This window comes from Gymnoscopelus microlampas (assembly GCF_963454915.1).
Source record: "Gymnoscopelus microlampas genome assembly, chromosome: 8".
Lineage (NCBI taxonomy): Eukaryota > Metazoa > Chordata > Actinopteri > Myctophiformes > Myctophidae > Gymnoscopelus > Gymnoscopelus microlampas.
Genome location: NC_139945.1, coordinates 8,622,683 through 8,640,423, shown reverse-complemented (window position 1 = coordinate 8,640,423; position 17,741 = coordinate 8,622,683). Strand labels below are relative to the sequence as shown.

Sequence of the window (17,741 nt, the reverse complement as noted above, 5' to 3'; positions counted from 1 at the left end):
CATGCTTACCAATAGCTTTCTTCATAAAGGAGTCTACTATCACCTCTGAATTTTTGTATCTTTATTTTACTTTCTAAGTACCCCAAGAATCAGTGGGAATAAGTGACAATTACGACCACCACAATTTGATGGATAAGCCAACTGAAAAGTGGGCAACTTTGGAGCAGTGGATACAGCTACGGGGCTATGGGTGTGTGATAAACACATTATAATCACATCGTTGTTGTCCGAGGTTATCCAGCCAAAGGCAAAGTTTGCATAGTGACCGGGTGATTGAATATACATTTCCATGGACAACCCACTATCAAAAGAAAGGTGACAAAGCTCATGAGTGCAGTTGTACAACAAGCAGTACAGAGGAAGGATGACGAGGGAAGGGAATGGTTAGAGGAGGCGAAGTAGAGAGATCATCATTTGGAGGATTTGCCATCGGGAAGACAGTGACTGTCTGAAGAAGAGACTTCACCAAAACACCCGACTCAGAGATCTGAGACTCTCTGCTGGCATCTAAAACGTGAGATCACTTTAACCTTGTGTTCATTGTTCATTAGAATAGTTGTTATTTTCAGAAGAGTTGTTCAAAATGTTTAGTTGTGTCAATGTTACATTGCACTTAAATCCAGCCAATATGTTTTTTCTCTTCTGAACCAGTTGCAGCGCACACGCACAGCCTTACAATGAACGACACACAGGGAAATGGCACCAACTCCTCCATCCCCTTCATATCCTCAGAGATCGACACCGGTCAGGCACTACTAACTGCTTTCAACTCTATCTACATCATCCTGTGTCTCCCCATCAACAGCTACGTTGTGTGGCTGATACTGAGTGGAGCTGGTGGGACGATAGCCTCAGAGTTCTTTTATCTCAACCTGACTGTTTCTATGATCATCTCTTCCCTGGCTGCTGTCTTTTACATAGCATTGATCTTCACACGCAACACAATTGTTTTCAAATTGACAGGCTTTGCCTTTGCTTTTGTCTTTTACTTCTCTGTTCCATGGTTCCAGTGTTGTATCTGTGTGGAGCGTTACATAGCGGTGGTTCACCCTGTGGTATTTCTCAGGTACAAAGCTCTTCGGTACAGGGTGGCCTGTTGCTGTGTTGTCTGGCTGATGAGTCTTCCATTCAGCTCGTTACAGTTTTGGTCAGTTACAGTGTTCAGTTACATCTCTCTGTGCTTTAGCATTGTGTGCATTTCTGTGGTGTCTTTCTGCTGCTTCTCGGTCCTCAGAGCTCTGAAACAGCCTGGACCAGGAGAAGGACAGAGGGGCAGAGGGGAGGGAAATGACATGAAGAGAAGAGCTTTTAAAATTATTCTGATCAGCTTGATAGTAATGGTAGTGACTATACTGAACCAAATTCCTATTGTTGTAACTCATCTGACTAATCCCATCGAAGTTGCTAAGTACATCACATATACAATTGTTATGATATCAGGGTTTGCTCATCCTTTGCTCTACATCTACAAAGCTGGGAAACTGCCTTGCTTCAAGGGGTTCTGAGAGCAGGATAGAGCTCTTACCAGACCTGTGTGTAATAGTATGTAGTATCAAATTATTCAGCCATTCGTTATGATGTTGTATATTGAATTACTAAGGTGGTACAGAAAAATGTATTATGAAAATGAAATTATAATTATAACATTATTATTCATGATGATACAAAAGAAAAATGCATGTAATCCTATTCATTATTGTAAAAGTGTAAGCTGAAACGATCACTTCTCAAGTTCACTCTTATAGCAGGTGATTTGACACCACTCTGGGAAGAGTGTCTAAATATGTTAACCTGCTCTTTATCTACTTTTAATTCATTCATTTGAAATACATCTAAATTATGATTGTGATTGAAAAAAAATCTAGTAATTGTGTTTTATGTTTTAAATGAATCTACATACACTGTGTCAGACAAACTGATTAAAATTATTCAGCTATTTGTTATTTTGTTGTTTATTGAATTACACATTGTACAGAAAAAATGTATTAGGTAATAATAATGAATTAATAATGACATAATTATAACATTATTGTTCATGATGATCCAAAAAAATGCATTTAATCCTATTAATTATTGTAAAAGTGTAAGCTGAAGGATCACTTCTCAAGTTCACTCTTAGCCTATAGCAGGTGATTTGACACCACTTTATCTGACATGATTTGCAGTGAATATTTGTTCTATCATGTCTATTGATCAGAGGTGTGATCAAATGGTTGTAGCTTGCAGGTAGTTAAGTTCAGACATGAGTTTGATGTGGTTTAATTACTTCACTGTATTTAATGGTTAGTGTAGAGTTTGGTACAGGATCTGGGAAGACTGTCTAAATATTTTAACCTGCTCATAAACTACTTTTAATTCATTCATTTTAAATCCATCTACATTATGATTGTGATTGCAAACAAAATACAAATCTAATAATCGTGTTGCTGTGTTTTGTCTGAGAGAACCACAAAAAGCTTCCCATTGTATACATTAACTAAAGGGCACTCCACGGACTGCAGGCCTTCGCCAGGCTGGGTGGCCTACCCCAGGGCTGTGTCAGTATTGGGTTACAGGCAAAAGGATGCAAGGAAGCTGCGGGGGTGAATATCATTTGTACAACAACATATGGTTGACCTTTACACATTTGTGGAAAGAAGGTGATTTTGGAGGTGTGCTCTAGGGCAGTGGTTCCCAAACTTTTTTAGCTCAAGACCCGAAAGAGAAATTAGACGTTTGCCCGGGACCGGAACTAGTGAAAATAGCAGATATTTTCATTTCACTTCATCTGAAATGATTGTTATTGAGTATTTAACCATCAGATCATCTGTGTTCTATGTCTATTGATCAGAGGTGTGATCAAATGGTTAATAGGTTGTAGGTGGTTATGTTCATACTGTACATGAGTTTGATGTGGTTTAATTACTTCACTTCATTTAAGTGTTTTTTTTTTTTTACATGATTGTGATGGAACACGTAGCATTAGAGGAAAAAAAACTTCCTCTAATGCTTGGTTGTGAATATGATTGGTTGTGAATATTTAAAAAAGCAGGGGTCTCCAAGCTGGACAGACCCCTGTTACTGAACAAACACTCTATAGCAATAATTACTATTAGAATATAGATCTATTTAACACTGTTAATGAACAAACACTATATAGCAATAATTACTATTAGAATATAGAGCTATTTAACACTGTTACTGAACAAACACTCTATAGCAATGATTACTATCAGAATATAGAGCTATTTAACACTGTCACTGAACAAACACTCTACAGTAATGATTACTATCAGAATATAGAGCTCCAGGATGGAACAGAATGCCATGGTAGCAGAACAAAGCATTATCTCTTTAAAAAAAAAAAATCCCACGATTTTGTAACACTATTTTTTGCACCCGACAGGGGGGAGTTTCCCTGGTAGGACGTAGCGCGTGGAAGGAACGCGTTATTCCAACCAGTTCCTTTCACCTCCATCAGGCGCCCCGGCTGACCAGGGGGAGGCAGTATAGTGACCAGGATTACTGCATGTTTTTGCGAGGGTACCCTAGGGAACACGGGGAGAACATGCAAACTCCGCACAGAGTAGGCCCTTTCGCCAACCCCACCTAGGGTATGGGCTCTGATGACGCGGAGGAGAGAACACGCCCCCAGCGCCCACAGCGTCCCCTGCGGGAATCGAATCCAGGACCTTCTAGCTGTGAGGCGACAGCTGTAACTAAATGTACTTAGTTACAGTACTTACCATCATTGCCGGTGAAGCAGCACATCTCTGCAGTAAACCGTGTTACCAGATTTTGCAAGAGAAGTAAGCAACTAGGTCTATGAAAACAAGCCCAAAAGAAGCAAATATTATATAGGCCACATGAGCACTTTAAACCAATATGCATCGGCTATTTGAAAATAGCCGATCTACAAGCTCTGGAGACTGAGCTTGTAGATCGGCTGTTTTCATGTGGAATATTTTGGAAACATTTTAACGACACAAATCTGTTACAGGGGTCCCTGGCAATAATTATAATTTCAGATGGGGGTCCGTGGACTTTATACATGCAATTTATACGTGATTAGAAGATGCTTATTATATAATATATTTGACAATTAAGGTCTAATAATTCTACAATTTCTACAAAAACCTGTATATCCAGTCATTTTGGGGCACACACAAGAAGTAGAAGGATGAAATTAAGTCTGATAATGATGTACCGTGCATGTTCACAACAAGGATACTTTACATTACTCAAGACCATTTTTTATTTTTTATTTTTTTTACATTTTGGACAAAATAGCCAATTTTACATCGAGGTGCACATATTTCCCCAATGCCCACCTACAGTATCCTGTATCCGTTGTGGTGACAACAACAACAACAACAACGACAACAACATCAAACTTAATCAAACTTTATTTATATAGCACGTTTAAAAACGACTGTCGCCGACCAAAGTGCTGTACAGGTCAACAAAACAAGAACAACAAACGCTTTTCAACATCATAAAAAAATGCTATAATAGCAACAACTACACAAAGAAGTGTTCCTGGCTTGTTCCAGGTCTAAATCGGTTAAAACCCTATAGCAGTGACCTACAACAACAATAACAACAAAAGCTCCAATGAGTCTCGCTCCAGTTCAAACATGGTGTCAGGTGGAGTCAGAACTTTACATAGTGACCTCATGCGTCCACGGGTCATTCTGCCTGCTGTTGTTGTAACAGGCAGGTGATGGATGCATCATGGAACAACACATCAATCATTATTTGAATGTTACAAACAGATCAGTGTTGCCAGATTTTGCGAGAGAAATAATAAGCAACCAGCTCTATGAAAACAAGCCCAAAAGAAGTGACTATTATATAGGCTACATGAGCACTTTAAGTTTAAACCTATGTGCATCGGATATTTGAAAATAGCCGATCGACAAGCTCACAACGGCAGGAGATATGGCGCATTGTGCGCTTGTAGATCTGCTATTTTTTTAAAAAACGATTGTGAAATAAGTGACATAAAAATGACAAAGTTATTTTTTAAACATTTTAACAATACAAATGACATGAAATTGTTTGAGAACCACTGGTTTAAACAAGGTAATTTTGGCACCCTGCAACTATCAATATTTACAAGTAACTTTACAAAAAAACAAGCCCAAAGTCGATTATAAAAACCAGACCTGGCAACACTGACACTGTTTCAGAAAGCACACACGAGGGTGCATGGCAAAAAAAAGCATTTGTTTAGCATCGCATTTCAATAAGTGCTTTACATAAAACATGAAGCATTGAGACATCAAGACACAGAGCACAACACATTATTAAAGGACGTTTGAAAATAACTCAAATAAAAGGCAGTGGCAAACAGACAGGATTTTACCACTTACTTTATGTAACAACTTAACACATTTAGACCTGGGGCCGATTCTAAAAACGCTTTTCAACATCATAAAAAAATGCTATAATAGCAACAACTACACAAAGAAGTGTTCCTGGCTTGTTCCAGGTCTAAATGGGTTAAAACCCTATAGCAGTGACCTACAAGCCCACAAGCTTGATGTGCTATGTTTGCTACTGTTTAGAAAAATACTAGAAAAGTGTGCTCCTTGGGGCGCAGACACCCGCAAGGCCGGGTTACCTACCCAGGGCTGTGTTGCAACCATTTATAGCGCCACCATGAGGCTGATTTGAAACATTTGGAGTGTCAGTTCTTCCTTGGCCTCCTGGGAGTTTGCTTGCAAAGTTTCACACTGATCGGTCCAGCGGTGCCTGACATTAGCTGTTTACAGACAGACAGACAGACAGACAGAAAGACTAAAAAGACCCTATCCCCGCTACACCCCTCCACCACCCCTGCCTAGATGCCCTGTAGTTTCTGACCGTTCTGCATGGACCCCCACACCCTCCAGGCCCATAAGAGGCCATGTATTTTCACTGTATCTCCACTGAAGAGACCATCTTTGCCAGACCCAAGGGGTCGGCCTACATGCTTTCGTCCATACATGGGCAAAAAAGACCTCGTCCCCATTTCGTCCATACATGGGCATAAAAGACCTCGTCTGTCCCCCTTTCGTCCATACATGGGCATAAAAGGGACACAGGCTGACACGTCATGCGAAGTCCGGCTTAGCCGTGACGTAGTGCTCTGATCTTATAAAGTACTTATTCTGGGTCTGGCAGAACCAGGTCTCCTGGTCTTATTCTCATAGACCTGATGGCCCACCTCGGTCCCAGAGTCTGGAGCTCATCAAATCTTTACAGGGGAGAGGGGGACAGCTCAAGACTCCCTGGACTTCCAGCCCCCCTCTTACCTCCACAACCACACCCACCCCTCATATCCAGAGGTGCCAGTCCCTGTAAGTGAACGTGACTCCTGAGGCATTGTGGACCATGCAGTTACTCTTACAAAACAGTGGGTGGGGACCTATTTGTGGGTTGCGGACCCATTTTATGAGTTATGACTAATATGAACATGCAACTTTAACACTACAGATTTTTTTTTACATCACTCTCCGATTTAATCCAAAAAAATCTAAGCTGTGTGATATATACATTTTGAGTTAAGACCATTAATATCAACCCATGTCCCTCTGCACTCTAGCAATCAGTGCACCTGGTGATACCTAGCCTGTCAGTCATTGGCTCCTCAATGGTGCTGAAAAGTAACTATTTACATTTACTCAAGTACCAATACAAGTGATTACAATGCACAGTACAATTTTGAGGTACTTTTACTTTACTTTTCATTTGTGTTACTTCTACTCTACTACAATTACAGCATAATATGACAGCTTTAGTTACTTGTTACTTTGCAGATTTAATTATTAATACAACACCTACAGTAACCACATACAGCCGGTCTACAATGTGACGCATTATGAGCTTGTAGATGTATAATAAGCAATCCATGCTGATGATAACTTACCACACATGAAATCCAATTATGTCTATCCAATGGCTCAGTCAGTAGTACACTGTCTACCTGCAATTCTGTAGGTCCCTCGTTCAAACCCCAATTTAACCAGTCCGAATATAATTTACTGAACAAAAATCATGACTTTGTTAATTAATGCATGTTCACTTTTTAAAGACAAGATGAAATGGCATTTTGACAGTATTTGTTTGTACATTTTCTGACATATGTTCTTGTAGAAGAGTCATCCTAGTGTGCAACACTCCCCCTGGCCTATTCCCATGGATTGGATCCACCCACCTCACGTGCTGTCACTCCCTCTCAATCCATAATCACACCTGCCCTCACTCACTCCTCATTAGTCTCTCTCTCTCTCTCTCTCTCTCTCTCTCTCTCTCTCTCTCTCTCTCTCTCTCTCTCTCTCTCTCTCTCTCTCTCTCTCTCTCGAAACCGCTTGTTGCTGCTCGCAGCTATATTTATTATTATTATTACACAATCAACACAGACTGCAAGGCATTTGTCACCGATTTGTGTGTAACATCCGTGCAAGTCTCCGTTGACAGAGGCGAGCTCATTCACTTATCAGGAAAATGTTCAGATCAAGAACAGGGAAAAGTCTTAAATGTAGCAAAATAGCACCATTATTTTGGACACGGTTATAACCATGTATTCTAATTGCAAAACTAACGCACTAGGTTACTCCGTTAACTCAAATAAGTAATCCAAACACAGTAACGGCGTTACTTGTTGTAACCCGTTACCCTCAACACTGATCGGGAGAGAGATTGTCCCTAAAAGCTTGTAGAATTGAGTCTAGACTTATTTTGTGCACCACAACAGAAATACATTTTGGAGCTGGTTCCACTGTCTTATCACTGGGACCACATGTCTTTGGTGTTACTGACATGTACACTGACCAGGGACGTGCACAGATAGACTCTAGGTGGTGCTAGAGCACCTGCCCTTTGCCCTCTTGACCAGAAGTGGCCTTTTGAAAAAAGAAAAAAAAAAGTTTTTTTTTTTTTTCCAGTTTACAGCAGGGGTCTTCAACAGGGGTCCGGGACCCCTAGGGGGTCCTCAGAGTTACTACAGGGGGTCCGCCAAATCTTTATGTGATATGATTTTTCTTTTTACCATAACCACTCAAAACCTAGCATCCCTTTTCTGAGGAGAACTTTAGCCAAAAATAGCAGATCTACAAGCCCACAACGCCTCGCGCTGCGAGGCGTTGTGGGCTTGTAGATCGGCTATTTTTGGCAAAGAGGTATAGGTGTAGAGGGAAAAAAAGAGCAGACCAAGTAAACCAAAAAAAGTATAATTTACTTGAGCACCTGCCCCTCAAAATGTCTGTGCACGCCACTGACTGACATGCACACTGACAGTTGTATCAATGAAGAAGCTCAAGTGTTTGCAGGCACATGGAAATCCACAGTCCCTCCAGGTGCATATAGTTTCCATACGATACCAAGGATGACCTTTGGAGCACTTCTATAATAATACACCATGCTGCACGCCTCAGTCAACCATGACCATGACAGTACAGCACATCTACTGTTGTGACATGTGTTATTTCTACGGGTGTCAATGGAAATGACACCAACCTTACTCCAACCCTAGCATTTTGCGCAGTGGTGCAAAAAGTACTCAATTGTTTGACTTAAGTAAAGGTATCAATACTGCAATGTAGAAGAAATTGTTACAGGTAAAAGTCCGGAATTAAAAATATAATTGAGTAAAAGTACAAAAGCATCGGTATCAAAATGTACTTAAAGTACCAAAAGTAAAAGTACTAAAATGTTTGAAAATAGTAGATCTAGTGAGCTTGTAGATCGGCTATTTTCAAATAGCCTAGGTATAAAATAGGGCTAAAGTGGTTAATGTATGTTTTATAATGTAATAATTTATATCTGCAAAGGAACTACTAACTAAAGTTTTCAAATAATTGTAGTGGAGTATAAAAGTACAATATTTGCCTCTGAGATGTGATAGTGGAGTAGTAAAATTACTGAAAATTGGAAGTAAAGTAAAAGTTTCTAAAAATTGTACTTAAGTACAGTACTTGAGTAAACATACTTAGTTACTTTACACCACTGCATTTGCGCATGAAAAGCAGCTCTAAAAGCTTTTATATTTTTGACTACTCGGTCTGGTTCAGAGACCCGCCTACCAGTGACATCATTGATGGGGAATCGAAGCTAATAGGAACTGCAGGCTTTACATACCTGGAAAGTTAGCATGCTATAATGGAAGCCATTATGCTCGCATCAATTTGAAACGATCAAACCTGCCTACCTACCGATGATGTCACTGGTAGGCGGGTTTCTAAACTGTCCACAGTGGATAGACAAAAATGTTATCATATCACAATGAGCATTAGTGAGGACCAATTATATGAAGGTAGGTTGCAAATGGTTGAAGTGGTCCTTTAAAGAGACATTGTGACTGTTATGAGGAGGTGACTATAAAAGGTCTTATTACAAGACTGACATACAGTATGCATAGTGTAAGACATTACTATGCATCCCCTTGTCCACCACCAGGGGAAATCAACAAACAATGTCTATTTACTGAAATGACGTTGAAAGTCATTGTTTGTGTACTTTTTGGCTTTCAGATATTTGATGCCTGACCCTCACTCTGCATAACAATTCAGAAAGCCTGACCTTCAGCTTGATTATACATCCATAGATGATAATTAATTCCTATTATAGATGTTTATAAAGGGATCGTACACGCTATTTGTGATAGAGATAGAGAAATACATACATGTAGGCAAAGGTGTAAAGTAACTGTACATTTACTCAAGTACTGTACTTAAGTACAATTTAGAGGCACTTTATTGGAGTATTTCCATTTGTCAGTACTTTTACTTCTACTCCACTACATCTCAGAGGCAAATATTGTACTTTTCTCCACTACAATTATTTGAAAACTTTAGCTACTAGTTACTTTTCAGATATAAATTATGATATTCTAAAACATACATTAACCACTTTAGCCCTATTTTATGCCTAGGCTACTAACATATTTGAAAATAGCAGATCTACAAGCTCACAACGCGTTGCAATGCGACGTGTTGTGAGCTTGTAGATCGGCTATTTTCAAATATGTTAGTACTTTTTTTTACTTTTGGTACTTTAAGTACATTTTGCTGCCAATACTTTTGTAGTTTTACTAAAGTAAATTTTGAATTCTGTACTTGTACTTGTAACAGACTATTTCTATATTGCAGTATTGGTGCTTTTACTTAAGTAAACATTTTGAGTACTTTTTCCACCACTGCATGTAGGCAAGGGTGTCAAATTCCTTTTTTTTTCACTAAGTAAACGAGTGGGTCTTTTCATTTCCAAAGGCATTGTTCCAGTTATTAAATGCATACAATCATTTGACGGTTTTGTTTGTTCATTCATCTCATTAACCTGACATGTTTGAATAGCATCCTGAACTTTTTGAGAAGTTCACTTCATAAAGTAATAATGCACTTTTAAATGGTTTGGTCTGACCTAAAGGCTTTGAATAGTTGATAGATTTCCGGACTAGGCGACTCATCGATGAAATTGAATTGCGTGCGGAAGAAAGTAACAGTGAAACGTATATCATGTTTTATGTAATACTTAAATGAAAATTGAAGATAAATCAGCAACAAGAGGTGGTAATGTTTTTTAGCACACAAATCCCAGACACTCGATTTCTCACTTCTATCAAATCCCAAGCGCCACGGAGACTGAATATGATATTGACTACAATGTGGGCTCCAACAAATGAAATATTGCAAATTCCTTTTATGAGAAGGGCCTGCTACGGAGCCATAAAATGTTGAAAATTAGATTGGAATTGAAAAGTTCTTTGGAACAAACATCATAAAGTTTCTGTTTGTTATTTATTTACTTTCCTTTTCACATGCAGGCTATAGCCCTAGCAGTTCAATGACTCCTCGCTCCTCATCTCCACATTGAATTCATCAGGTGCACGTACGACATGTGATTGCGTCTTCTCAAATGTCACGGCGGTCATTTGTCTCGGTGACAGCCGTCGCAAAGCCATAACCGCACCTCTTTGAATCAGTGTGGCCGCTTATTATAAGCGACTTTGGGCTTCTTTTTTTCTGTAAAGTTGCTTGGAAATATTGATAGTTTGCTGGTTGCGTTTTCTTTCGGGGCAAATTACTAGGCCCATGTAGGCCTATTCATCCCTAATCCCCATCTGAAAAGGGGGCCAATTTGCGTGAAAAAAAGTGTCAGGGATAGATTTTTGTTATTTTTAAATAGCAGATCTACAAGCTCACGACGCGTCGCATCGCGACGCGTTGTGAGCTTGTAGATCGGCTATTTTCAAATGGCCGATCTACAGTATACAGATTTAAAGTGCTCATGTGGCCTGATAGTCGCTTCTTTATGGGCTTGTTTTCCTAGACCCGGTTGCTTATTTCTCTCACAAAATCTGGCAACACTGCTTTGAATTGTCCGCCAGGTTGTCTTGCGGTCGTGTCGGGGAGGTGAGGAGGCAGCAGACAAGAAAGTCCGTCCGTCGGAGACGTTTGTGTCAGTGTTTAAAGAGGCCTGTGTAAAGAGTCACCATCTCATGCAATATTCATAACGCAAACTCCCATTTAATAAGACGGATAATGGTAATTAGATCCCGAGTGAGAGTGTTTCCCTTTCGTTATTGCAAATTTGCTCAATGCCATCTGACACGTCTTGGCGGCAAATGGATATAGATGGCCTCCTTAACATACAGAGAGGGGGGGAAAAAACAGGACAGAAAACAACCCTGTCCTCCGGCTGTGACATAACCCATTAAGACCGGGAACGCACCTGTGTGTCATTTTTAGATTTCTTTGGCTATTCAAAAATAGCAGATCTACAAGCTCATAGCGCTGCACTGTGAATGTATATGTGTTTTAAAGCAAACATTTGTAACTCCAATCTTTGCTTCTGGGGAAACAGTTTTTATTTAATTACATTTTTTTTCACTTATGTATCAGTGGTTCTCAAACGTTTTTCATATCAAGGACTACCCAAAATAATATGTATTTGTCCGCGGATCTCAAAATATGTTGTTCCATGGACCCCCAGACGCAAATGATTTTAGTTAAAAATGTCTATATTCAAAGATTTGCACGCATTTTCACGATTTTTTCCCCCCAGGAATAGCAGATCTACAAGCTCATAGCGTGGCACTCGGTGCCGCGCTATGAGCTTGTAGATCTGCTATTTTTGAATAGCCCAAAGAAATCTTCAATACGACACAGATGCCTTCCCGGTCTCAATGGGTTAAACAGGGCTTGGTGCTTACGGTATAGCCGCGGTGGCGTGCACTTAGCTATACGCCGATAACACACGAGTGTCACGTGTTATTATGTCCCTTCAATGGTGTTCGTGGAATTGAGCATCGGCGATACATAATGAGAATAGCGTACCTCTTCCAATTTCCTCCGGGGCTTCTTGTTCAATTATTAAATGGTCACTTTACGCGAGCATATCAACTGAATGGCTTTCCACCGTTGTCAAACCAATATGACCGAGGCTTCCTGTAGCCTCTGTGGGTTTGTACTTGGTGCTTTCTGCAGAACACTCTCTCTGTGGACTTCATCTCCTCAATAATTAGTTTTAGCTCTTTCCCATTGGGTCCATTACTATATAATGTACCCGGCAGTACTAGTATTACTATAATATTGTACTTTTTTTGTTTTTTAACCCATTAAGACCGGGAACGCATCTGTGTGTGTGTGTGTCATTTTAAGATTTCTTTGGCTATTCAAAACTAGCAGATATACAAGGCACTCGGTGCCGCACTATGAGCTTGTAGATCTGCTATTTTGAAGAAAAAAGAAAGGAAAAAAAAGTGTTTTTTTTTTGGCAAATCTATATATTGTTTTAAAGCGAACTTAATATTTTGAGATGGGGGTCCGCAGCGAAATACATATCGTTTTGGGGGTCCCTTGACATGAGATAAGTTTTAGAACCACTGATATTATAGCAACATACGTTTTTATCAAAAAAACTGTTAGGATTTAGAAGACATTTGTAGAATCCCCCAGAAGCAAAGATTTGAGTTAAAAATGTTCGCTTTTAAAACATAATTATATATATTCAAAGATTTGCAAAAATGTTCACGATAAAAACAAAAAGTGCCGCGCTATGAGCTTGTAGATCTGCTATTTTTTAATAGCCAAAGAAATCTAAAAAGGATACAGATTCGTTCCCCGGTCTAAAGGGGTTAAAAGCATCCCTGAATTCATTTGGCGAAATGTATTATAGGCCTACTATAACGTTTAAGATTACTTAGGTATTTTGTAGAACAGCTGCAAATGATCTTTGTAGACATATTGCACATTTATTACTCTATTATAAGCATTTGGGGTGGTTTTTAATACCCACATAACCATGAATGTCAGTAGGAATTTGCATACCTCTTTCACTGCATCGGATACAGTACGTAATGAATGCAAAATAGCAGAAAGACATGGATGGCAGAGACTCGAGCGGCACACATTGTGTGTGATGTTTATGCAAAATCCCAGATCTGTACGCAGCAGCATGGTTTAACCGTTGCGACACGTTGTGACCTTGTAGATCGGGTCTTTTCGGGAGATTGAAACAAAGTAGTGGAGCTATAGTATTATAGAGCCCTGGGGTACAACTCTCAACTAAGTATGTAGGGTTGAAGTGCTTAATGTACCATGTGTACTGTGAGATCTGAGTATGGCACTTAACACTAGAGTGCCTCAGGCAGTGTGCTGTGCATGAGGCTCTGTCATGGTGCGTCTTTGACAGTGGCGTGCACAGACATTTTGAGGGGCAGGTGCTCAAGTAAATTATACTTTTTTTTGTTTACTTGGTCTGCTCTTTTTTCCCTCTACACCTGTACCTCTTTGCCAAAAATAGCCGATCTACAAGCCCACAACGCCTCGCAGCGCGAGGCGTTGTGAGCTTGTAGATCTGCTATTTTTGGCTAACGTTCTCCTCAGAAAAGGGATGCTAGGTTTTGAGTGGTTATGGTAAAAAGAAAAATCATATCACATAAAGATTTGGCGGACCCCCTGTAGTAACTCTGAGGACCCCTTAGGGGTCCCTGACCCCCTGTTGAAGACCCCTGTGTAAACTGGAAAAAAAAAAACTTTTTTTCCCCTTTTTTTCAAAAGGGCACTTCTGGTCAAGAGGGCAAAGGGCAGGTGCTCTAGCACCACCTAGAGTCTATCTGTGCACGTCCCTGGCCAGACTGTTGCCTCCCTCAATTTTCTAACGTTTCCGGTCATACAGTCTGCGACTCGGAAGCTCTGATCATGATTAAAATATAAAGCGGATGTGAAGCCTCCTCTAGGGTTGATTTTGACAACACATTTTGATATTGTTTTAGTCATAGTCTTTTGAATACATTTCCATTCAGTTTCAGTCATATATTTTAGTCATCTGAAATGTTTTAGTTTTAGTCGACAAAATCTACAGTTTGTTGATTTAGCCGACTAAAATGTATTGTGGCGGTGCCTTGATGGTGTCGTAATGCCTGATTTTACACTTGGTTGCATGCTGAAAATAGCCGATCTACAAGCCCACAACGCGTCACAACACCCGAGCACAACCAAACATAAGATTACTTGTCTTTTCCCACTGAGCAATAGTCGTCTAGTAGACCTCCGTCTAAAACGGGGTTATAATTGGTCTACTGGTGAAAGTTTTTTAGCCTACCCCTTAGACGTATTTTTGACGTCTAATAGCCCGAAAAATGCTCAGTGGGTTAGTTCTACTGGATCTCTTCTCCACTCGTCCCTCACTAACATTTTGGTCTAGTTTTTATTTGTTGACAAAATTGTCGGTATATTTAGTCATAGTTTTTTTTTCACCATTGCTTAGTTTTTATTTCGTTTTCATCAGTGAAAAAAGGTACAGTTTTAGTCGACGAAATCAACACTGGCCTCCTCCCCACTTCCGTTCCGTCTGTACAGTCGTGCAAATGTATCCTGATATTAATCTAAATAATCTAAGCATGTATAGCTTGATGCTAAGCAGAAATGGGGAAGAAAAAAAAAGGTTTTGTTGTGAATTCTTTCGTCCATACTTAGTGATTTAAATGTTACCAAATTGAGGGCTACTTTACCTGCATAATTAAGTCAATGTTGTTTAAACATCATTGCACGTTGATAAGCTTGGACATTTAAATTACATTCATAAATCAGTCTTTTCGCCAAGGACTGCTTTCGGCTAGACTTCACATTTTGAAGATTGAACACATTAAAACACAACGATAACCTAACTGACAAAAAAAGGATGATTTAGAAAATGCTGGGCAACAACGTCAAGTACACCGCCCAGCAGTGGTGGAAAAAGTACTCAAATGTTTTACTTAAGTAAAAGTATCAATACTGCAATATAGAAATACTCTGTTACAAGTAAAAGTCCGGAATTCAAAATGTACTTCAAAGTGTACTTGAGTAAAGGTGCAACATATACTTAAAGAACCAAAAGTAAAAGTAGTCATTATGCAGAATGTCCCATTTCACGTTTTCAAATGTATAAATATCTTTTGAAAATAGACGATCTACAAGCTCAATGTGTCGCATCGCGATGCATGGTGAGCTTGTGGATCTGCTTTTTTTCAATCGGCCGAAATATATATAGGGCTGAAGTGGTTAACGTATGTTTTGTAATAATAATCCAAATCTACAATGTAACTAGTAACTAATGTTTTCAAATAATTGTAGTGGAGTAAAAGTACAATATGTGCCTCTGAGATATAGTAGTGGATTAGAAGTAGAAGTATTGACAATTGGAAATACTCCAGTAAAGTAAAACATATCTCAAAATTGTACTTAAGTACAGTACTTAAGTAAATGTACTTAGTTACTTTCCACCACTATACTGCCGCCGCCCAGTCACAGAGCTTAACATGCCGGACCACCCGGTACAGTCCTTTAATTTCCTGTCTCTCTCTCTCTCTCTCTCTCTCTCTCTGTAATCTCTTAGGTGTAATGGGTGAATACGAGCCCAAAATCGAGGTGCATTTCCCCACAGCGGTCCTGGCCGCCAAAGGAGTGATCGTGCGCCTGGAATGCTTCGCTCTGGGAAAGTGAGTAAAACGAAAGAGATAACCTCCCTCACAGCTTAAAAAGTACAATTACAGCTGCTATCTTAACAATCTGCACCCGGACGACCCAGACAGCGTTATCACATCTCTAGAAACATCTTTTTACCGTGTTGCGAGGCTGCAGGACTTCTTTGTTTTGTGTTTGCATTATTCCATCACCTGAATAGGACTCAGAGTGTCTTCAGGGCGGGATGTTTGAAGCCTAATTTATGCTCCATCGCACACGCGTTGTCGCTCGCCCTGGAAATAGCCAGTGGTGGAAAAAGCACTCAAATGTTTTACTTGAGTAAACGCATCAATACCTCAATGTAGAAATACTCTGTGTGGAGTGTGCATGTTCTCCCCGTGTCTCCTAGGGTAGTTAACCCATTAAGACCTGGAACTGTGTCATTTTTAGATCTGAGCTAAATAGCATTATTTTACACTTTAAGTTTGGGCTATTCAAAAATAGCAGATATACAAGCTCATAGCACGGCACCGAGTGCCGCGCTATGAGCTTGTAGATCTGCTATTTTTGAAAAATTGTGAAAATGTGTGCAAATCTTTGAATATATATATTTTTAAAGCGAACATTTTTAACTCAACTTTGCTTCCGGGGGGTCCCTGGAACAAAATATTTTGATGGGGGTCCGCGGCCAAATACATATACATTTTGGGGGTCCTTGACATGAAAAAGATTGAGCACCGCTGATATAGAAACATACGTTTTTCAGAAAACTGTTGAGATTTAGGAGACATGTAGAATCGGCTTCAGGTCTCAATGGGTTAATACCCTCACAAAAACATGTAGTAATCCTGGTGGCTATACTGCCTCCCCCTGGTCAGCCGGGGCGCCTGATGGAGGGGAAGGGAACTGGTTGGAATAACGTGTTCCTTCCACGCGCCACGTCCTACCAGGGAAACTCCCTCCTGTCAGGTGACAAGAAGGTCAGTTGGCTCTCATGCATTGAGGGAGGCATGAGCTCGGCCCTGGCCTCCCTAGGCTGGTGGGGGGAGTGTAGTGCCCAGGATCTCTTAGCAAATTGGCACCGGGTGAAAAAAGGGGTTACAAAATCGAGGGATAAAAATTATAGAAAAAGAAATACTCTGTTACAAGTAAAAGGCCTGTGTTTAAAATGTTACTTGAGGAAAAGTACAAAAGTATTGGCATCAAAATATACTTCAAGTACCACAAAGTAAAAGTACTAAAATGTTTTCAAATAGCCTATGTATAAAATAGGGCTGAAGTGGTTAATGTATGTTTTATAATATCATCATTTGTATCTGCAAAGTAACTAGTAACTAAAGCTGTCAAATAATTGTTGTGGAATAAAAGTACAATATTTTCCTCAGAGATGTAGTGGAGTAGAAGTAAAAGTATAGCAAATTGGCAATACTCCACTAAAGTAAAAAAATACCTCAAAATTGTACTTAAGTACAGATACTTGAGTAAATGTACGTAGTTACTTTACACCCCTGGAAATAGCAGACCTGCAAGCTCACAATGTGTCACGTCCGCGACGCATTGTGAGCTTGTAGGTCGGCTATTTTCGTCTTGCGTGCACGGCCGTGCGACAAAGTATGCATCGGGCCTTATAGTGACTTGCAGTGGTGGAAAAAGTACTCAAATGTTTTACTTAAGTAAAAGTATACTGCAATGTAAAAACTGCTTTGTTACAAGTAAAAGTCCGGAATTCAAAATTCACTTCGAGTAAAAGTACAAAAGGATTGGTATCAAAATGTACTTAACGTACCAAAAGCAGATAGTACTCATTATGCAGAATGTCCCATTTCACAA

General features: G+C 39.8%; 1 protein-coding gene across 2 annotated transcripts in view; it reads left to right on the top strand.

Annotated features, from left to right (window-relative positions):
- Positions 1–17,741, top strand: part of cntn5 (contactin 5) — a 400,683-nt gene that overhangs the window by 253,922 nt on the left and 129,020 nt on the right. For both annotated transcript variants that reach the window (XM_084063872.1, XM_084063871.1), the window contains exon 8: positions 15,844–15,946. In XM_084063872.1, coding sequence (XP_083919998.1) covers positions 15,844–15,946 — 103 coding nt within the window. The remainder of the gene's footprint in view (positions 1–15,843; positions 15,947–17,741) is intronic.